The sequence below is a fragment of the Coturnix japonica genome, chromosome 3 (assembly GCF_001577835.2).
Source record: "Coturnix japonica isolate 7356 chromosome 3, Coturnix japonica 2.1, whole genome shotgun sequence".
Lineage (NCBI taxonomy): Eukaryota > Metazoa > Chordata > Aves > Galliformes > Phasianidae > Coturnix > Coturnix japonica.
Genome location: NC_029518.1, coordinates 49309207 through 49331662, shown reverse-complemented (window position 1 = coordinate 49331662; position 22456 = coordinate 49309207). Strand labels below are relative to the sequence as shown.

The 22456-nt window shown below is 40.4% G+C and overlaps 1 protein-coding gene across 1 annotated transcript; it reads right to left on the bottom strand.

Annotated features, from left to right (window-relative positions):
- Nucleotides 1-5782: 5782 nt before the first annotated feature.
- LOC107311682 (p53 apoptosis effector related to PMP-22-like) lies at nucleotides 5783-21910 on the bottom strand. The gene is made up of 3 exons (XM_015858428.2): nucleotides 21451-21910; nucleotides 7909-8052; nucleotides 5783-7657 (listed from the first exon to the last, which is right to left on the bottom strand). The coding sequence occupies exons 1-3, from the start codon at nucleotides 21659-21661 to the stop codon at nucleotides 7443-7445; spliced, it is 570 nt and encodes a 189-aa protein (XP_015713914.1). The 5' UTR covers nucleotides 21662-21910; the 3' UTR covers nucleotides 5783-7442.
- Nucleotides 21911-22456: the final 546 nt, after the last annotated feature.

The following is a 22456-nucleotide window of genomic DNA, read 5'->3' as shown; positions in this document are numbered from 1 at the left end:
TTATTATATTTATAGGTGTAAATACCTGCAGTGGTACAGTGAGGCTTAAATTAAGCTTTCAGTGGCAAAAGTGTACAGTGGCAGCACTATAATTATTTGGCATTTACCTGCAGTGCCTCCCTGCCTTCAAAACTCTTTTCACAGGCTGTCAACAAGTCTTAGTGTTTGTGTTTGGGTTGGCACTGACTCTCAAAACCAGGCAAGTGAGTGAGGAGGAGCTGTGTGCAAGCCCAGTCATATGTAACTTTGCTCAGTCTTCTGTGATCACTCATCAGATAACCTTCAAAGCCCTGCCTTTCCACACGTTTCTCTCAGTTATCGGTACTGGCTGAAAGCAAGAGTCTCCCCAGACTGCATTAGTCGGACTACTGTTTCTAGTAGCAAAACAGCTCCTATATTTACAACAGCAGAACCAGGGTGGTTGGGGGCAAAAAGGTTGTTCACTGAAAACACGTCAGTCTTCTGTTTGACTGTAAACTCTCAGTTTTGTTGCTTGTGAATATATTCATCTACCGTAGACAGAAATGAAACAGTTGACATGTTGTACCTGCATACTTTTGAAATGAAGATAAAATATTTTGTTTCACAATTTTATTATACTGAACTCTGAAAACAGTGTGCAGACAAAAGGAAACTAACAAATAAGTTTTGTTTTGGGCTGAACTCACAAAAGTAGTCAAGAAAAAAGGAAAAAAAATAATAAATAAAAAAAACAAAGAAGCAATAATTTAGGTTAACTTAATACAAAACTCCTTTTTTTTTGTAAATGTGGTTTAGTGGGGAATATTGGTGATAGGTGGGCAGTTGGACTGGATAAGCTTGGAGGTCTTTTCCAACTTTGGTGATTCTATGACAAATTAAACAAAATAAATCACAGATTTCAAATCCACACCACTACCTCATCTGGAGCATTCTCAATGCTTCAGAACAAAGTAACCTTTCCTAAAACAGGCACTGTATTTGATCTGTATGTGATCTGTAATATTCTATGCAAAATAACTTAGCCAGGAGGGGACAGCTCACTACGCCACCTGAAGCAATCTTTACCTTTTGGAGAGGTTTTGGTTTGATTGCTTTGTGTTATTTATACTTCCATTGCAGTCTTTCAGTTGTACTGCTGCCAGGATGAGGTGGAAATGTGTGTGGAGAAACCCTCCTTCTTTCTTTGAACCTCTGGAGGGCTCATTCCTGCAAGCACCACTGTTTCCCTGTGCCTCAGGGATTTGGGAGGTGAAAGCAGAGCATGTCATTTCAAGTCCACCACTGCAAAAAGTGTTCTGGCAAGCAGTTCATCTGACCTTATTTGTCTTAACTGCATAGATGGAGACCTAAAGCAGTTTGTTTTCACCTCATTCTTTACATTTTCTTTCTGCAAAGCTCCCACATGCTAACACAGATGCTATTTAACTATGCGCTGTCAGAGATGAACAAAACTCCCCTCCAGCCTGCTCAGTGGTGAGGGCTGCTCCTTAACAAGCTGCTGCATGGCCACTTCTCAAAACTTGTGCTCTAGACTGGGCAAAGGAAAGAAGGAACCCGAGGACTGCCCAGGGGAATTCTCTAAATTACAACAGTTATCCAGAGTGGTACTCATGACAAGAGAAGCAGAAGTTATGACAGGATTTTCTGATTTTATAAAAATATTTTCTGTCTTTGAGTCATCAAGTCTCCAATCTCTATCTCCCAACCACACAACCCTCTCAGCTGAGACTACACACTGATGTGAAAGTGTAGGCTGCAAGGGTAATTTGGCTGCTTATCACTCCAAACTACTTACAGTCAGAACTGCAAGTACACTTGAGGATACCATTTTCACACTGGAGTGGGTTTTCCTCTTGAATCTTGGTCCTTGCTATTTTAAGAGTTCGGTCTAAAATGTCTGGGAAAATATTCCTTTATTCTAATTTGCCTAATGTCAGCAAGATTTTATTACTTCAAACCCTTATTTTTTTAAGCAGAAAGGAGAAGGGTTAAGGGAATAAAACCTGGTTGCATTAATACTTCATATAGGCTTCAGATATGAGCATGGCAAGCATAGGTGTGCTTGCCAGGACTGGGTGTGGTGAAAAAAAAGACAGCTTACCAAGGAGTAGGAAAGTTTTAAAGAAGTGAGGTGAGAATATTTCTGTGTAGGAGGAAAAAAAAAAAGAATGAAAAACTGGAAATATCAGTGAAAGTCCGAGTGTGTTTTACATACCTCACAATGAGATCAACTTTAGAAAAGCTGGTGATAAAAAGTACGTGTATATTTGTAAAACTTCAGGTAATAATTCTTCTTAGCTAGTTCCTTCATAAGAAATTGGGTGTTGGGAATTGAGTCCAAGTCAAGAACTGATAATTGAGTGAATTTTCTTCCATTGGTTTTGCACTATTCTCTGGAAAAATTCCTCAAGCAACATGCCACTCTCTCTGCTTGAACTGCATCTGAACAGTCAAGGGCAATTTAGAGTGATTTATGATGGGCTCTCCATGGATATCTAATGCAAGTTCTGTATGAGAGGCTCATTAGTGTAACCTTTTGTAAAATTGTAATTACAGAAAAACAGATGGCTTAGGCAAACAGCAGCACAAGTAAAAGGATGTGTCATAAAGCTGTTCAGGAGAGGACATTTTGATCCAATCTCTTATCTTAAATAGTAAAGCTGTTTTGAAAGTTGTTCCTGTAAGTTCTCCCCACACCCAGAAGTTACACACAGAATTCTGTGATCCATCCACATTTTCATTCTGATTATCTACAAAAGAAAATTGAAAAGTGTTACTACAACACATCGTGGAGTTAATCAATGTGTATAGACAAGCACACGGGCCTTAATCTTTAAGTCATTTAAGGAACCATCATGTAAGCAGCTCTGCTAAGCCCAGCAGAAACATCTGCAGCCCTAAGGTTGTCCATTCATTTTCCTAGGTTTGGGCACTGAAGAACTCCAGAGGCAAAATTTAGGCTTAGTTGTTATAACACAGCTGCACCTGAGTAGCAACTTTTCCTCAAAACCAAAATTTCTAACAATAGCAGTAATTTAACAGCAGGGAAGATAGTAAGGGAAAATCCATGTGACTTCCTCCCTTTTACTCCCTTATGTGGCAGTCTTTTGATTCATTTGTTTTATTTCACCTTCCAATACAACTCAGAAGAAACTGTGGTAGTTCTGTTCAGTGTCTCTCTAGCGAGATAGTTTGATTACTGCTTCCTGTCACAGTGTACAAATGGGTCAATTCACCTCTTACCACAAGCTCTATTCTTTCATTCTTTTATGGTGGTGCTCAGGGATATGATTTAGCAGAGGGTTGTTAGAGTTAGGGTACTATGGTTAGGCTGCAGTTGGACTTGATGATCTTCAAGGTCTTTTCCAACCTAGGTAATTTTATGATTCTATGATTCTATTAAATCTACCCATCTTCAGAGCACAGAGAAGTTCACTGACTGTTAAAACATGCAAGGAAGTATTCCAAGAAATTAAATTGTAAGAAGTAGTAATTGTTGCAGAGCTAAGATCTGCCAATAAGGAAGATTCTTCTTTGTACTGTTAACATGTGTATCTAAAAAAGGTTATTCAATTATGATCCAGCTTTTGCAAGATTTGCACATGCTGAATTGCCCTTTTTCCTAGGAACCATCCTGCTATCTGTAACTCCAGTAACTTACCTTGTACAGACTGGTATTGCACCCCAGAAGTGAACACAGCTGCTGAAATCAATGGAGCAGCCCATGGGGATGTTCATTTATTCTGTGCACATGTAGGAAAAAGTGTTTGCTCTTCAAGAATGAAATGTCAGCCTCAAGAAAATCAATAATGGATTTGCAAGTGATGTCAACAGGGTCAAAATATCACTCACAGCACTAGTTCATACAACAAAATATGCACAACTTTAATACAGTTACAAACTAGATTACATTTTAATTATTGATTAGGCAGACTACATTTTAAGACCAAATGGCAAGTGCCTGAAATGTGCATAGTGAAAGATGGAAATATTTGCAAAAGAACTCACAAAGACCAAGACACCAACATGCCACACATGCTCCGGAAGAAACATCATAAATTAAATGGAATATACTAACTTACCCTTAGAAAGATTTCATTTGTCCTTCTGCTTCAGTTTGTACCTGGGAAGCTGCTTGACAATCCACTTGTTTTCAACACCATTTTTCCTTTCCTTTAGTAATACAGTTGAATTAAATGAAATGTGTTTGTTGGAGGTTGCTTCCCCAGTAGTTAATTTGACAGGAAGAGCAGTGAGACAGTCATGTCTTTACTTCTGTTGCTGTAGCAGAGCTCATGATCTCAAAAGACAAATCTTGCAGTAATCTGTTCTTAATTGGTATCTCTTTAGCACTGTGATTGGGCACAAAGAAACTCTAAGTCTTTCATTTTGCCTATTTTAGTGGGTATGCACCCTTTCTTTCTTACAGGTGAGACATTAATTAAGAACTCTAACAAACAGAATCAGAACATCAGGGATGCCTTCTCATTCTCTTATTTCTCCTTGGTTTCAAAATCCAGAATCATATGTTGACTTTGTTCAAAATCATTCACCACTTCACTTAGTTAATAATTTAGTTGACCTGGCTGAAGGTTAATTTAACAATTTAGTGGATAATTTAGCTAGATGATCACTTATCCAGTTGACAGTTAGTTGATAATCTAGTTTTAGTTTAGCCACCTTCTTGGCTTCTGGATTCAGCACCTTTTTCTGTTAAAATGGATTGCATTTTGCATTCTGCTTGCACCACAATCTCTCAAGTATCTGGCTTCACTGTTGTGGCAGGGGCATTCTGGACAGGTTACTATGTAATCTACGTTCCCTTTTCCCGTTGAAAGACTGGACTTCCAAGGTCCTTTTCAACCCAGACTGTTCTATGATTCTATTCAGTCACAAACTGGCTTAAATATAGACACTTGAGCTCTTGCACCTGTGCGGCTTCTGCATGTTGGATACCCACCTGCCCCACTCCTTTGTCTTGGAGAAAGTCTTTTTCTGTCTGGACATTGTGTTCTGTAGAGGGAGCTGGGCTGGGCTCCCTCTGTCTGTGCTGGGGTTGGCAATGCCACTTCAGCCCTACTGAAAGTGGCAGTGGAGAATGGATGCTGGGGCTGCATCCCACAGAGCCATCATCATCATCCCTGGGGCTGCTTTGCTGCCTTTATGGAGGAGGAGGGGGAGGAGGAGACGGTGAAGCTGCTGAGAGCAGCAAAGGAGAGAGAAGGGAGGAGGGGACGTGATCTGTCACTAAGATTTTCTTTGCCTTTTAATTATGCTCTGCTCTTGCAGTAAGGCTGGAGTCATACTCCTAAACCTTGTTTTGTGCATCTTTCTCCACCTCCAGATATTGGGTCAGCATTCAGCTAATGGGAAAGAAACTATAAATACAATCAGCGATTGCTCAAGTTCACCTTTGCTTCCTCAAGGGACTGACACATCCAAAAGCACTGAGCAGGATCACAGTGCCTTCCTATTTGCTGAACATGAGAACACTGTCTCCCACACTAAAACAAGCTGTAACACACTGTAATACAGAACCATGCATATAGTTACTTGACTCCATGTAGGCCATAAGCTCAACAGAGCAAAATCACTATTCTCATATGAATATGAATGAGGCCCCAGGATACAGTCAACTGAAGAGCAGAACAAGATATCTTAATGTTAGATTTGTAAATTACTCTCCCCTCTCAAATCCAGCCAGCACACACAGATGCTCCAATATGGTGCCTTAGAAGATAATACTCTGGGGGACTCCATGCTTTCTTCTTCTTGGTAGAGAACAAAATCTAAGACTCAGTTTTGAAACAATACATAGATACCATCATTTATTATTAGGTATAATAAGCATAATGGAAGGAGTTATGATTTTCTTTTCCTGGACAGGTAACATTACATCAAGAATTGAAAGCCATTTTATACAAACTGTTTTGCCAACTGTGTTTATTTTCATTTTCTTACAGCTAGGAAATATCTTTGTTATGTATTTACAAGCTTTTTTCTAGCTTGTTCCTGTCACATAGGCACTCCATGCCTGATACATCTCTCATAAGAGAAAAGAAGATGAAGGCCTGTGTATTTGTTAATTTTAGCAACTTAGAGGCTTTACTAAAAAAAAATATCAGTCTCTCATGCTTTGCAGTAAAGAACATTTGGCAGGACACTTTCCATAAATTCCATAAAGTTACAAAATTGCACATGTATCACAAGGTAATAATTCTATCTAGTTAAAGATTTCTGTAGGAGTTTTCTTTACAGAAGGGAAGACACTGAGTACTATAAAGCTAGGGTTCTTAATGCCAAAGCTAGAAGTTTATTGAGTACACCTCATTGCTTTCAATATAACCAGGCTTGCAGCACTGTGGAATATAAGATACTGAAGGGTATTTTATGTGAGATTCTTAGTATTAATTGGTATTTACACACTTTACAGCATACAGTTTCTACTTTTAGAATACTTATAAACATCAAATTAATGAAAAAGGGCCTTTTGGCAGAAATTTGGTACCTAGAATCACATTGCTCCAGGCCCACACCTGATGTGTGCCCAAACTGCTGAGGGGTTTATACCTCTGCATAACTCTTTCCTGACTCTTTTATCCTGGATAAAACAGCTGGAACAGTAAAACAGAGCTTCCTAAAGCCATAGGTTTGGATACAGCTGATCAAAGGGGCGGAGGCCCACGAAAAAAAGTTGAACCAGGAGCCTCTTCAAACCAGATCTGTAGGTTGTAGAAATGTCTGGAAATCCCCTCCACCTTTGCCTCCTCTGTGCTGGCACCAACAACAGAATGCCAGAATTCTTAAGGGTGCTTGGATTACTGATGGTCTTATCTTACCGATGCTGACATCCAGGAATACTTACATTCCAAATGGATGGGTTAAAGTCAGGATGCTAGCTTGGGTAGTGAGTGTCTCCCTTGCCCTGTCCTTACTGTAGCCCTACAGCTTAAGGCAAAATTGGAAGTAAAATCATGAAGTGCTGTTTGACTAATTTGCTGCTCCGACAGTCGGTAGATTAAGGCATTTTGTTTCTTGAAAAATGCACAAAGTCTTCAGGTTAGAGAAAACTGAAACATACGGAATGGGATTTCTGTGGGCTGATTTTCTTCAGAAAGATGATAGGTGTTGTTTTGCTTACTGATAGGTTTTTTTCTGAATTTAATTGGAAATGTAAAAGCATATAATATTTACTGCAATCCATATGCACCCACATTCATGGGAATGAATGAGGAAACACAAGGATTTTGTAATTTTTAATATCAGTCTTCTAAGCAATCCACATCAGATATGAAGGTTCAGAAAATAGTAAATAACTTTATTGTAAAATGCCAATGCTGTTTTTCCGTATATATTTTAAAAGTGTCCAACTTTTTCTACTAGATTCTGATGATACTATTCTGGAAAATGTAGATGGTCTGTCAGATATCTCTTGAATACAAATATATTTTTCCTGGTGTTTACGGGGAAGAGTAAAAATATGTGGGCTTCACATTACCCAAGATTTGATCTTCATAGTTAGGAAGGCAGCAGAAGAAGAATCCCAAGCATATTTCCATAATGGCAGTGGTCCAGCCAAAGCCGTAGGCCCAGCTGAACATATTGATTCCTGTCATTTCAATTTCACTGGAGAACTTCACTGGATAAATGACCAGGCCCATGACGGAGAACACAGCTGAAGAAACAGGAGGGGAAAAGTGGATTAAGCTTTCACCCATCACACTGCTCACCTCCATAATAGTTGCAGCTAAATCCACTCATGTTTTGGAGGATTTGGAAATTGATCCACTGCCATGACAGATTTTATGTTATTTTACACTGAGTTCCAATGCATACTGATGGAGAACTGAGCATAGAAGCAGATAAGGAAAATACCAGTTCTAGTATATCTGCATGAGCTAAACTTTGCTTCACATATTGTCTTACCTGCAACAAAAAGCAATCCTCCAATCCCTCTTATGAAGTTGAACCGAAGTGTATCAATGGCAAACGCTATGATGGCCAGAGCAAAACAGATGACAAGGAGAATGAAGCCAACAAGGTATGTGGCAGCTGCAGCTCTTCCCCAAGCTGAAATCAGAGGGAAAGCATATTAGAAATAAAAAAAAGATGTGTTTTTCTCAGGCATATAATGAAAGGCTAATTTCAAACAAACACAAAAAGAAGAACATGAAGAAAAGCATGGTAACTTTCTTTCCTCTTTTAAAATTGTGTTTGTAAATAGAAAAAGCAGTTAATTTCTGCTGGGCATTTACAGACCTCACTCCCTCGCCTACACTGTGTGTTTGTAAGGTATTGGCTTACAATCAAATGCATACAACATTAATGCTGTAATATTACCACAGCACAAACAAGCCCGGTGATGGTTATAACTCAAATGTTCACTATGATCAGTTGTGGAATCAAGCTACTTGAGATTTCTAGTATTCAAAAATCTACTAACCTGTCTGCTTCAATCATAAGACAATACTGAATGTGCCAAACACTGCCAGGCCACATTTTCAGTACGTGCTCCATCAGTGCTGTTCATGCTTCCGACATTAGAAGTACTGACCAGCAGCTGGACAGGCACCATTAGGCTGACAACAAAATAATAGATCTGATTTATTCACTTTCTAGTGCAACTATCTTCTCTGAACCACAGAATATACCATGTTGGAAGGGACCCAAAAGGATCATTGGGTCCAACCCATAATCACTTGGCATTTATTGAAAAAGATAATACCTAATTTATCTTTTGCATGGGAATTCAGGGTCTTCATTCCCTAGCATACCTAGTCTTGGGACTGTGGAAGAAAGAGCTACCCTGAATTTCTGCTATCAAAAGATTTCAATAATAATCAGGTTGGAGTAGACAAAAGTCCAAGTTAACACTAACTTGCTGAACTGGAATGAAGAAACTTGTTTTGAGCATGTGTATTTATCCTTTCTCTTTGTCTGATGGATGGCTGAAAGATTTGCAGTTAGTGTAGCTGCTGGCCATTCAGTCTGATCTTTGGTCCAGGGGAGCTTGGAAAAGCTTTAAAACTAACAGCTTTAAAAACAAAAACTGTTGAAGAGATGGGAACAGAAAGATTTGTGTGTTTTCTGTGAAATGTGGCTGCTTGTTTCTGCTGCAGTAGAAGCTCTTACCAAATCGGTAACATTTCAGGTTAAATCATTTGCTAATTTCATAATGAACAGCCTTCCCTTTGCTTGTAATCCAACTTGTACTACATAGCGAGCAAAGGAAATGGCACTGATGACTCGGGACTCAAACAGAAGCCAATACTTTACAGCGTATTATCCTTGGTAATAGCAACTGCATTGGTCATAAAGTGGTAAATGATCGTGATGCAACTTCTCCCACACAGAAGATTGTCTCCAGGTCCAATGGAGCTTCCCTTATAGTCTTGTATCAAGATTTTTCCTTAGGTAGGCCTAAGGAGGTCACACAGTCATAGAGTATAGGTTTATTGGGAGTTGAAAGGGACCCACAGAGATCACCATGTCCAACCCCTGTCTCCACACAGGACCACCCAAAATCCAAACCCTATGTCTGAGAGCACTGCTCAAATGCTTCTTGAACTCTGGCAGCTTGGGGCCATGAGCTCTGCCCTGGGCAGCCTGTGCCATGCCCACCTCTCTCTGGTGAAGAACCTTTTCCTAACACCCAACTTGGCCCTCCCTTGACACAGCTCCAACAAGACAAGGCACCTCAGGTGCTCTTCTTGTCATATTCTCCAAACCCTTCAGCTTTTCTGTAGCCCATCTTTGGTTGCTCTCTAATATTTTTATGTCTTTCATGTATTGTGGCACCAAAACCTGCATCCAGTCCTGGAGGTGAGGTCAGACAGCGTAATGTTGAATGGGACAACCACTTACCTCACATGGCTGGCAGTACTGATGCCACCCCTGGGTACAGTTGGCCTTTTTGGCTAGAGATTTTCCATCTTTACTTTTGTTTCCATTGACCCATCAAAACCAATTTATCTTTCTGTTTACTTTTCAAAATTCTTCTCTGCTCTATGACTTTTGCTCCATTCTAGCAATTGCACTACATTTTCTGTCTTATGTTATATGCCGTTTCTTCCTCTTGCCAAAGAGTTTCTATCTGCTCTAGATGACCTTTCAACAGTATTATTCTTCTTGTACACAGGCAGCTGCCTGAGAAAAAATGGAGGCAGCAAAGGTGTGCCTGTATCTTAGTACCTAGTTTGGTGTTTTAGCTCTAACTCTTTGGGGATTTTAGAGAATGCACAGAGGTATAGCACACAGGATGGAAAGGCAGGGTCTAGCTTGGAAGAGGAGCACCTCAGCTGACCTACTGAAGCCTTGCTTCCCATGAGTAGCTGATGACAGTCAGCATCCAGCAGCTGGCAGCATTCACCAGGCTAAGGACTCAGAAAGGACCTGATGGCCGCATCAAAGTGTGGTGGTACCATGCCCATGCTGTCATCTCACTCCTCCTTTAGCCTTGCCCAGGTGTTTTTCGTGAAGTAGTATTACAAGTGCTGTGACTGTATGAAAGCAGATTGGGTGCATGCCCAGCCTGCAGGGCACTGGATATATTGCAAGAAGAGACTTGTTTGCTACAGGATGCCTTCATACGACTCATTGCTTAATCGTGTAACAGCCAATTTCATGGTACTTTTAAAAAGAAAAAGAAAAAAATGTAGCTCAGAGTTGGAAGAAAACCAATATACAGCTCCTGTAAGGCAATAGGCTTCCACAGGAGAGCCACTGTTATAGGCTGTTGTTGGTATTTTTTTTGAGGAACCCAACTTCATCTGTCTTTTTAAGCAGCAGTTTTTAGTAGTCTGAGACCACGGTGTACAAACACCTTAACTTCCTGAGGTAAAAGGTAGCAAAACTTTATGTGGGTACAACTGCAACTGTTTTTGTTTCTGAGGTATTTATTTTTCCTTGTGCCAGACAGAACTAGAGTACCTTAGTGTCTTTACCAATATAAATAGTAATTACAATTCCTCAAAAATGCCAGAATTAGAAGAATTTCATTCATCAGAAAACAATAGTACAAATGGAGAATGTGCAATTCCAGCCATTACAACCACAAAAATGTCTTCTGCATCTCCAAAGTAGTCTCAAAGGCTTAGTAAACACCCTTCTCAAGGGTTTTTTCCAAGGCTGAAAAATACTTTGTTGAAAGTACATTTCAGAATAGGTGTTTTTATTAGGAATCACTTTTGAATGATCTTAGGAAATGATTTAATTGCAACCAAGCAGCTAAACTGTTCCCAAATATTGTCTTATTTTTCTTTAACATAATGCAAAAGTTAAAGCATGAATATATTTTATTAATAACCTCAAATCTTTTCTCATAAAAATGAGAAATCCAGATCACAGAATTATCATGGATGCTATGCCAACTCAACGAACATTTGACTCTAGAGGGAGAACAGTTGAAAGCTGAAAGTCCCCCTGTCATAAAATCAGAAATAGAGACAGAAGAAACAGAAGCTTAAATGACATCAAGCTTAATCAGTGAAAATATTCAGGGACTTGTGGGAACTGTTCTTATGTTCTCCACCTGGAAGTGATGGTCTGGCAGTTTAATAGTTAAAATGTGCTAGTTAGTTAGAAAAGAAATGTGTATTCATGTAAGTGTCCTGGAAAACCTGCAGGATACTGCAACACTTGCATGTTCATCCTACTTTGCCCTTATGGCCTCCTCTGTCAGCTGAAAAAATGCAAATGAACACTGTGAGAGAGTCTGTAGGTGACATGCCATCCTCTCAATGCTCTCTTTTAGCTGGCAATTTTCTGGGCAATTTTGTCTCACAGGAAAGGCCTTACAAGACCTTGCAATCCAACGTAGGTGAAACAACCACCCATTTTCATGCCCATCTCAAGCAGAGGAAAAAGTGCTTCTGTGTACAGTGTCTTGTGCATGAGTCAGTAATGACTCCTGAGAGTCCAAACAACCCACCACGAATGCAGCCATATGTGACTACTGGGAAATGAAAATAAGTGCCCTGCATCTTGCTGTGTGAGGAGAACCCCAGCTAATTTAGAGAACAGAAAGAGTCCACCAATGCCCAAGCAGAGCCTGCTTTAGCTTATGAGCAAGACAATTAGTTGAGACTGTTTAATAATAACACAGCTTTATTACAGTGCTATTAAAGCTAGGTTAGTTCAGGAGTAGCACGACTTCCTCTTGTATTCTTTCATCTAAACATATTCTAAATATCCTCTTGTTGACTGCAGCCATATGGAAGTTGACTGACTATAAGAAATCCAAGACTAAGAGTGTTTCCAATTCCCCATCTCCCTGATTTCACATCTTTGTGCATTTTCTCAAAGTGCAAACACTGCTCACGGTTCACACATAAGGAAGCAAACTTCCTTGCTCAGCAGTAAGCTGAGTCAATACTTAGGACCACTAACTGCTGTTCTTAGCTTGCCATGTGTTTTGTGCTCCCAGCAGTGCCTTGAAAATAACATGTGAAGCCTACTTCACTCACGATAACAACAAAACCCTCTGATTTCACCATATATGTTTCAAGAATGTGAGAAAACGTTTACAGTGTTGTTCTCATGTCTTTCTCAATATGGTATCCCCAAGTGACACAAACTACTGAACGTCTCTGTTTGAGTCATATTTTCTGAAAGGAACCCTGGAAACTTCAGGAGTACTTCTAGTCAAACCAGTAAGGATATGTGTATTCAAATTTTCCTCCTAGCTTGAATCTAAATAGCATTAGAAAGAAAAACAGTTTGTTGTCAGCATGCAGAAATCAACAAATTATTGACACATTCTTGCCAGCTGATCATGTTATCACATCAGCCTCTGCAATGATCTGTGCAGCAAGTTGAGGGATGAGAGTTTCAATACAAAGGAGAGGAAAAAAAGCAAGATTGCCTTGAAAACAACATTTACTTTGTTATCCCTCACAGCATCAGGGGAGGGAAACACAAATCCAGCTGTTCTAGCTCCAGTCTTACATAGCAATTCTCACAAGAAGTAAAATCTGCTATGTCGGTGATTCATCTCTGTGTTGTACGTAATGAGAATGTTTCTAGGCTGAGTTTGTAGAGCTCAACCTGTTTTATGACTGTCTGATTAAAGGGAAAGAGCATTATTTTGAAAACAAAGCTGAACTCACTCGGATTTCTCAACCCAATGTTTTTCATCAGGGTGTGGCAAACTCTGGACTCCTTGATTTGCTTCCATTGAAAGGATAAATTAAACTGTGTTTTCCTACTTTACATCTCCTCAACTTCCATCTTAAACTGACCCATCAAAGTCATTAATCCTAAACTGAGTTTATCAGCTGAAGGGTTGAGAACTGTTGTTGTATATATAAGCCACTGCCATACAGGACTCCAAGTTAAGTGGCGTGGTCAGAATTCTCTTTTAAAACTGCATGTCACAAAATCTTGTCTTCTGACAATTGTAATCAGGTAACCCGTAATAAGCAAACTATGAGAAAATTTGATGCTCTCTTTGAAAATGTTCTGCAAGCATTTGCTGATCACGAGCTAATTTTGAAATACTAGACTGTGTGTGTTTGTGTGCACAGCTAAAACTGAATCAGAAACTATGAAAAGTAGCTTCTTATGAATAAACAGTATATACAGATAATTTACAAACACAATAAAATGGGGAAAAAATTCAAAGGCACGATGGGATGTGTATTATTCTCTGAGCTTCTATCTTCTGGTGCTCTTCATTAGTTCTGAATTGTTCTTAAAACAACTGATTTTTGAGTATCTTTCCCTTGGCAGGTCAGTACTGATTGTTTTTCTTTGTTCTTTTGTGTGTTTGTTAAGTTTGAAGTGGAATACAAAATATGCAGTTTAGGTTCTTCTTTTTGATATCCTTTTTAGTGACTCTGCTCTTTCCCTCAGCATTACTTCAGAATTTATTGGCAGTCAATAAGAGTTTCTCATGTAATAACAGAGTATTATCTTATGATATGCAAGCTGTTTTTATGTGAGCAGGAATCAAATAAACCTTTAGCTTGCCACTACCTAAGAGTCAACCACTGTGGCAGAGAATGACCTACTTAGATTCACACTATGTAATTCCATTGCTAAAGTTTGTCAATGGTTAGCAGCAAGTCCATCATATAAACAGGAAAGAATTAGGGCTTCCAACTGCCATAAAATAACATCTTTAAATGAAAACAGTAAGGTAAATAACCTTCATGCGCAGATCAACTACCAGTAAAACACAATGTATATTAGCAGAAAGCAGAATATTAACCATAGCTTACAGCTAAAATAACATTTCAGTTCAGCTTGGTGGACTTTAACTCATTTAAAGCAAATAACTATTAACTTCCAACCACTGACTTTAATAATAAACATACACAGCCAACACCTGTGTTCAATGCTTTAGGTACTTCTGGAAACCTCTTCTCTTACTGAGGAAAGCAATCCAGTTTAGGAGCTATCCTGAATTGGATTTTGAGGCGAGGAGTAGTTAGACTTGAGGGAGTGGCTCAAATTAATCTCATCATAAGCCCAGACATGTACAAGCTTGACTTCAATGCTGGCTTCTGCAAATCCTATATTAATGAGGGCTTCAGCTCAGTGCTTACTTTGAGCTAGGGAGGCAGAAGAGGCAGAAGTGCTGTCATCAAAGGGATCACCGAGTGAGTAAGTTAGCTATTAAATTAATATGCACACTGTACCTCAAAATTAAAGGTTTGACCAGGGGAGAGACAGGGAATACCCCTAGCTCACATTATCTTCAGAAGCAGTTGCATACACTGCAAATACCTAGGGAGCTCTGTTAAATTTTATTCAGTTTAATACTACAATAGGTTTCCTCTTATTTTTCCTACTTATTTTAAACTAAGCCAGGATGACTTAAACTTGGATGCGTATATGGGGGTGGGCAAGGTCCAATAAACAATACAGGCAAATACAGTACATATGCATAGTAGTAAGATAAATCTGTTTCCTAACTGCTCTTGAGCTATAATATGGGTTAAAACATATAATGTGAGTTAAACGGAATAAACTTCTGTGACAACATATGCTATAAACTAGAACTTGGAATTGAAACAGGAGGGTGGAACCTTTCCAAAAAGCTCCTTTTAAGTTTGAATTTTCCCAGGGTCATTTGAGACTGAAGAACATTGAATTTATATCTCATTTCTGTATGCACCAAGTATTGTTCTCCTTACTCTTGACCCCCATTTTTCACTGGACATGGTCAGAGACATCTGACAAAGACACAGACATCCTCACTCCACAAACCAATTTGAATTCTGGGAATATTTGACTGGTGAGAGAGATCTTGTGTTAGCGCTTAAGAAAGAAGAAATGTGGCATTAAAACATTCACTGACTGAACATGTTCAAAGTCACTCAGAACAATACAAGTTGTCAGTGAGAAATCAAAATGTAAAAATAACAGCATTTAGAGAGGTTTGTTTCTTTTCCTGAGTAATTGCTTTCCTGCTTAAGTAATCTGGCTCTTTTATCCTATGGTAGAATTCATATTCAGCCTTACAGCTCTTAACACGATTCAGACTACCAAGAGAGTACTTTAGCCTTGTTACATCAGATTACCTCAATAAACTAAAGGACATGCTGAGGAGAAACAAGAATATAGCCACGATTTTCAGCAGAGATGCCTTCTGTGTGTGTGAGTGAATGATATGCACTCCATGACTTCAGCTCCTGACTACTCAAAACACTGAAGATTTTTGCAAAGCCCTCAACACCAGCAGTTCAACTTCTCACGGGGAGATAAGAACCCTACACACAACTGATATTTTCCCTCCCAATTTAACTGTAATTGTTAAAGTGCAGGCTGGATGATAAACAGTGGGGTGCCATCTGCAATTGCTTTCTGTAGAGTTAATTGCTGAAGAATATAACTACTACTTAAAAAGAGTCTGATTAAATCAATTTGCAGCTAAATATATAAAAGTACAAACCCTAAAATTACAAGGGAAAGCATGTTGACAATTGCAGAATTTCATTCATGAGAAATGAAAATAATCATGCTAATTAAATGCTCTAGGGTTGATTCCCTTCTTTACACCTCTATAGTAACAATGGAGTCTCTCAACAAACCGAGGAAAAAATGAAACTTGTTCTTTTGTTCTTCCATCAGAGTTCCTTAAATACTGCTGTTTATGTTTACATTCAGTTAAGGCTGTATTCTCTAGCATTCTAAGTTTTGAATAACTATTGAATATTATAAGTTAATAAGTAACTAATCTTGTCATCATCTTTGTCACTGGCTAGTCCAAAGTAATTGGTAGGAGACTGGTGACTTATGAAGTGGTGTGCTGCCCTTCACACTGTCAGCAAAATACTCACAATCAATGGATACAAATGTAACTGTTTCACACTCATGTGAAGTAGGAAGAGCAAAAACATTTTGTTTTCATTTCCCCCTGTACCAGACCAGTGAAGACTTTACCCAGTAAATCAGATGACACACAGAGAATATAGCTGGCTCCAGCTCTCTCATGGCCTTCTTTGCACCGATCAGAAACCTCCCCTTTGTTTCCCATATTTAAGGGTATGTTGACAAATCTACCTGACTATAACTATCATCTAGAAGAGTTTAAGTGCAGAACTTTGGCTTCAGGGAGTCTGCGACAATGGCGCTCTGACTTGAGACAGGCCCTGCTTCAAAGCACAAATATATTCTTGCTTCACTCCTCTTCCTACATGCACACACCCAAGCAACAACTGGGCCAGGCAGCTTCTCCTCTCAGATCCTGCTGGGGTGGGCTGTGTCTCAGTCCAGCCCTCTGGAAATGTCCCTGTACCATTCTCCTCAGGGTGCCTGCTTGAGCCTGAACCAAGCAAAGGCTTCCCTGTGCCTGGCTGTCAGCCCTGATAGGCACGTGGAAGAAAGCAAAACAATTTTATGTAGGCAGCATGGCAATGGGGAAACTTCTGTCTGGTCTGTCCTGTGCCCTCGGTGTGATGAGTCACTGGCTGGAGAAGGTAATTTCCCAGAAGGAGATGTGGGGCCAGGCCATGTACCTCACCGCTGTATCATTAGCTGGGGGAAGGTGGCAAGTAATTTCCACTCATGCATACTGCCTCTGGAATACTAAATGGGGCTTCAGTGCGACAAATGTTTCTCTGGACCCAAGAGCTCCATACAGGCAAAACAGAGAAGAAAATCTACTTACCAGTATGGTTCTTGTGAGACTGCAGTAGAATATTTATTTCTTTGAGTGAATGCCTTTTGCAGCATTCCTTTCTTCACTTATGCTGTAAACACAATCATCTGCTGCCATATTAGAACTTATGTTTTTCTACTATTATACTATATTAGCTACCCTATCTTGGAATATTGCACTAACATTCATAGCCCAAAATAATACTTTGTTACTCACTCTCTAGGAAGACAAGACAGAGAAAAGCGTCCTCTCCAGATGGAAAAGTCATTCAACCTTCTCCTACTCTCCACAATCAATAGACTCCAAACATTGTAGGAAAAGGTTGGATACGATAATGTGAAAGTGATTGATGATCTGGATTTCATTTGTCATCATGCAAAAATGCCTTTTCCTAATGTTTTTCCAAGACTTCTATTTGCACCATCCAAATGAATCAACCACTTCAGAGGCCTGAGCTCACAGTTATTCTGAGGGCAGCATCTGCACACAGAAGGGCTGCAGAGCCAGGTAAAACATAAGATGGGACAAGTACCCCTAAGTTTTTCATCTTATTGTGCATCATACTGAGACTAATAAAATCAGTTATTCCTCCCAACCAATAACACACAAGTTTAAACATCTTTAGAGCCTGCAGTGGAATAGTACACTGAAAAATGGTCTCATGTCTGAGACACGCCTTGTACAAGAGAGGTCCTGTAGTCAAAAAATCAAGAAAAACAAAGGAGTGCCATGGCAGCTTCCATAAGGGACTTAACTTCTGCATTTTCTTTGCAAGCTCAGTCATGTCCCAAATGCTTACATTCCATATTGTGCCTGTTTCCAATCCATAAAGTCTTTGTCTTTGTAATGGTCTAATGCACAGAAGCGTAATGCACCAGTGAAGCGGTTACTCTGGCTTTCCAAAAAAGCACCATTGTGTAAGCCTCTTGTCTTCCCTGTGACGTCCTGAATTCTGTCAGCTTAAACAACAATTCAGGAGATTCCAAATGCTCCTAATGGTGCCACTGAAATGACAATGAAACTTTCAGCTTCCTTCCCTTCAAACACGACCAACCTCAAGGATGTTCGATTTTTTTTTTGGTCTAAGCCAAACAGCAGAGACACAGGGGAATTACAGACATTGTAGGTGGAAAATGTGATGTGAATTTGTGTGCTATATCGAACAACTTACAAGTCCTTGATAATTATATCTACTTATAATGGAATGAAGATGTTTGTTGTGGATTAAGATATCTTACTGTCTGAGCCATGTTGGGCATATTCACTGACAGTCACTGTTGTAGACATGCACAGCAAGACTGAATTTCAGAATGTACCCAGCCTCGGAAGCTGTGAATAAAGCCCAGAGGAAAGCAAACAGGAACTGTGGGATAGAGGGGGGATGAAAGTATTAATCACTAGAAAATGTAAAACACTCCTGTCCTTGCCATTTACATCATGTCTTTTGTCTCTGTGCTCGGGAAGGCGTGTAATTACACTTTGTTTATCAAGCATGGTATTTAGCTTGGCACAAGAGAAAGATAAATATCCACAGAACATGACACTGAATGCTTGTTTTCTGTGACCTTGTGGATAAATGGAACTCCAGAATTATTAGAAACCTATGTTTCAGCAGCAAGGCATATAAAAGCAGTCTTAATGCAAAACAAGTGAGATATATGCTTACAAGGTGTATGCTTCCAAGCAAGATGTTGTCACACAGCCTGGCCTTTTGAGTAGAATCCAAGATGAGCACCAGGCACTTGTATGCTGTGTGAGCAATGACAGGGCTCCCAGAGGAGATAATCTAACCCCACATGTACTGAGCAAGGATAGAAATACAGAGGGCAGAAGTGTATCTGAACACTCCCTACCTCTGGAGATGAGCTGCCTGAAGGAAATCTGCCTAGAAAGCACCTCCATCTGCTCAGAGCCCAGAGCTGAGACCAGTTCTCAGAGACATGCAACTGGCTACATTTGCTTTTCAATTAAAAGAAAAAGAAACTGCAGTCCTTCCTTACTCTTCTGTGTTTCATCAAAGCATCCTGAAGTAGCACAGAAAATGGTGTTTCCATATGCTACCTCCAGGTATCACCTGCACTGATAGCACACCCACATGAGAAGGGAAAGACATGGGTCCACTCCAGCCTGAGGGCTCAGTACAGATCTTCTTGTATTAGGTGCTGGTCCCCAGACAGTGGGTAGGAAAATCACATAGCCAGAAGAACAAGACACAAGAAGGACAACAGCTCTGCAGTATAGTGCCGCAGGCACAATGCTTAGATTAGGGGAAAGTAGGGACCTGCATCTGCAGGGCTGGAAAGGACCAGGACAGTGACTTTGCACCATGGCAGGCAGGTTTACAGTCTTCTTACCACTCCAGAGTAACCACGCCTGCAACAGCCTAGATTTACTTTGGAAGGTCATCATCTTGAAAAGGGAAATTCACTGTCACTTGGTCTACATACATTTTAGTTTTTTACATCAAGCCTTACCCACTGTCCCATTGGCTAAATAACCATCTCAGCCATATTACCCTTTTCCACCTGGGATTTTTGTTTCAGGGAGATTTTGAGAATCTGCCTGGGTTTTCTGGGTCTTTAGTAACCTTGATGAGGTGAAGTGGCAGATGCATTCCCATTGAGAGTGTGCTGCAGTCATGTAGCACACAACCAGCACTTCTAACTGTTTTAAAAGTGTCAGCTGACTCCTCAGAGCATGTGCTGGAGCATATTCTGGAGAAATGTACGTCTTAAAGTCCAGCATGTTAGAAAAATAGGACTTATTGAAGTTGTAATTTGTGGTAACTCCGTAAGTGGTAGGATAGTCCAAACTGAAAAGGATGACCTACTTGGCTTTATATAGATGCTTCCCAGTGGGAAACTGTGCATACAGCTGCAGAATCTAAGCAGCATCTAGGCAGAATAAAAAAGGAAGTGAAATGCCAAACAACCATGTAGGACCTGGAAACATCTGTATTATCAAGAGAAGCATAGTGAAACTTCTGAAAAATTTCTGCCTAGGTAAAACTGCCATTCATGACATAGACAGTGCCAACTGGTCATCAGGACGAGGACTCACCTTTTGGTGATACTAACCAAGAAATGTCAGGCCTTTCTCCCTCTTTCCCCCCCTGTAATTCACAGTCTGAGCACATATTTGGAGCTGGGCATCAGCATTTCCTGCTCTCCAAACAGCAAGCTGCCTTAATCTATGCCCAGCCAAACAGTTGACATAGGAGCTCCGAGAACAGGACTGGGCAAGATGCTTGATGAAGCCATTTTTATCCTGGAGCCCTATATGCACACAAGCCTGCTACTGTTAACTCTTTACAGTTCAATTTTGGGCACGGGAGGTAAAGTTTGAACAAAGACAATAAAGTTTTAGAACAATTTTTAAAAGCCGTAATAAATAGCCTCTGAGACTGCTTCTGCAAGTGGTTTTACACTAATTTTCAGCCAAAGCAGCTGAGATTCTGAGCTTTAGAGAAAATGTTCTTCCTCAAAATTTCATAGAATCACTCAGGTTGGAAAAGACCTTAAGATCATTGAGTACAACCATACTATCCAAACTAACAACTCTCTGCTAAATCATGTCCCTGAGCATTTGAATTAGTATCAGCATAAATCATAAGCTCGAATGTTTCTCCTAGCTCAGGCTAACAGCCAATAACTTATAACACATACCAGATAATACAGAAAACAACTAAGAAACAGTGCACAATTAGAATGATTTTTCTCTTGGCTTAGTCTCCCAGACACAGTGGTTTAAAGCTTTTCAAGTTGTCTCAACTTGTTTCATAGCACACAGCCTAAATTCAATGCAAGCATTTCTTTTCTCAGAGCTTTCTTTCATAATCACGAAAAGGTTCATTCACACGACCCACCTACTGGAGCAGCATTCTACAGGCTGACACTCCCTGGGGATATCTTTGTATCATCTTACATTTTTACTTCCCAACTTCTTCCTGACACTCAAGATTGCCTTACCCCACAGCCTGCTGCTTGGACATTTGTTCAGCGGTAGTTAAGTTCTGGAAAGTTGCGAATAGTGAGGAAAGGTTATTGTCTTCTTCTAAAAGAGGAAGAAAGTCTTAAATGCTCTAACAGTTCCTGCACTCATACACCACTACAATGTGTGTTTTTTGTACTACGCAAACCACGGTCTAAAGCAACCCGGCTTCCTTCTGCACAGAGGTGAGGACACGTGTTGTCTTTGTTCTGTTTCTTAAAAGCGTTGATGTATTTCAGCGCTGGTTCCCATTTCCCACAGCTTCTTAAACAAGGTCAGATATTAAGAGAAATGTTTGAGAGCTTAGAGGAGATGTGCTCAGAAAGGTGACCCACTGCTTCAGAGACCTCCCCGCCACCCTTGCCAATGCTTACCATAACCCATGAGAGACTCGCAGTTCCATTCCCCACCCTGCGAAGGCCTTGTGCAGCTCTCCCATAGCGACGCTTGGTGCACATAGGGCAAGGTCTGTGACTCCAGCCAGCCCCTGCCCGCCAGTGCAATGATGCCAAAGATAACGCCAATGCCCAGGAGCAGGGGTAGGATCCATCTGCAGCGAGTGTAGTCAAGGCCGTACTTCACCATCTTGCTGGCGGAGCAGGAAGAGCAGAGTGTTACTGCCAAAGCACCAAGTAAAGGGTGCTTCTACAAAATGCCTTGAGTAGGAGCACCTTGCCAGCCAGCGTGCAGCTGTCTGAAAAAAGCTTTTTAATCAGGACAGACACGAGAGGGAGGGAAGGAGTCAGCTCCACCTAAATTCAAATGAGTAAGAGCCACCGCTGAGCAATAACCAGTTGGGCCGGGGAAGGCTGCAAGGCTGGGTTTGTCTGTGGGATCCGCTCTGCTCTGCTGACTAGGTAACAAAGCAAATGCTGCTCACCCTTGGCACTTAACACTTTCCTTCCTGCCTCTCCCCAGCAGAAGGAGCGTGTCAGAGCTTCACCCCTGAATGAAGGAACCCGGGCAACTGTTTGCATTGGAGGGCAGTGGCTTCTTCTGAAACTTGCCATTTGCAGGTGGAAAGCTGCCTTTCTTGGACTCTGCTTAAAAATGAATGACAATCTTTGACAATCAATTAAAAAAAGAAATCCCCTAGCTTCTATTAAACAGAAACAAGAAAGAGCTTGTAAGTGCCTTCTCTATCATTTGTGGACATAGCTGCAGGGGAGAAAACATCATGAGAGTTAATCATTAAAAATACAGCATGGTAAAGGTATTGTGGGAGAATGAATACGAGGCTTTGGTTTGACTGTCCCTTGGGAAGTCTGCACGTGGATCCATCCATATACACGCTGCTCAGGGCCTGCCTCAGCCTGCCTGTGATGTGCTGGAAGTGCAACACAGAGATGAACCACGGCCTCCCTACAGGTTCAACTGTAA

What these genes read in the sequence shown, in the direction of transcription:
- LOC107311682 (XM_015858428.2), bottom strand. Translation starts at nt 21,661, where the DNA reads ATGGTGAAGTACGGCCTTGACTACACTCGCTGCAGATGGATCCTACCC. An exon ending in CGAGTCTCTCATGGGTTATG is followed by an intron (nt 8,053 to 21,450) that starts GTAAGCATTGGC and finishes CTCTGATTTCAG; the next exon opens with CTTGGGGAAGAGCTGCAGCT. An exon ending in AGGATTGCTTTTTGTTGCAG is followed by an intron (nt 7,658 to 7,908) that starts GTAAGACAATAT and finishes CTGTTTCTTCAG; the next exon opens with CTGTGTTCTCCGTCATGGGC.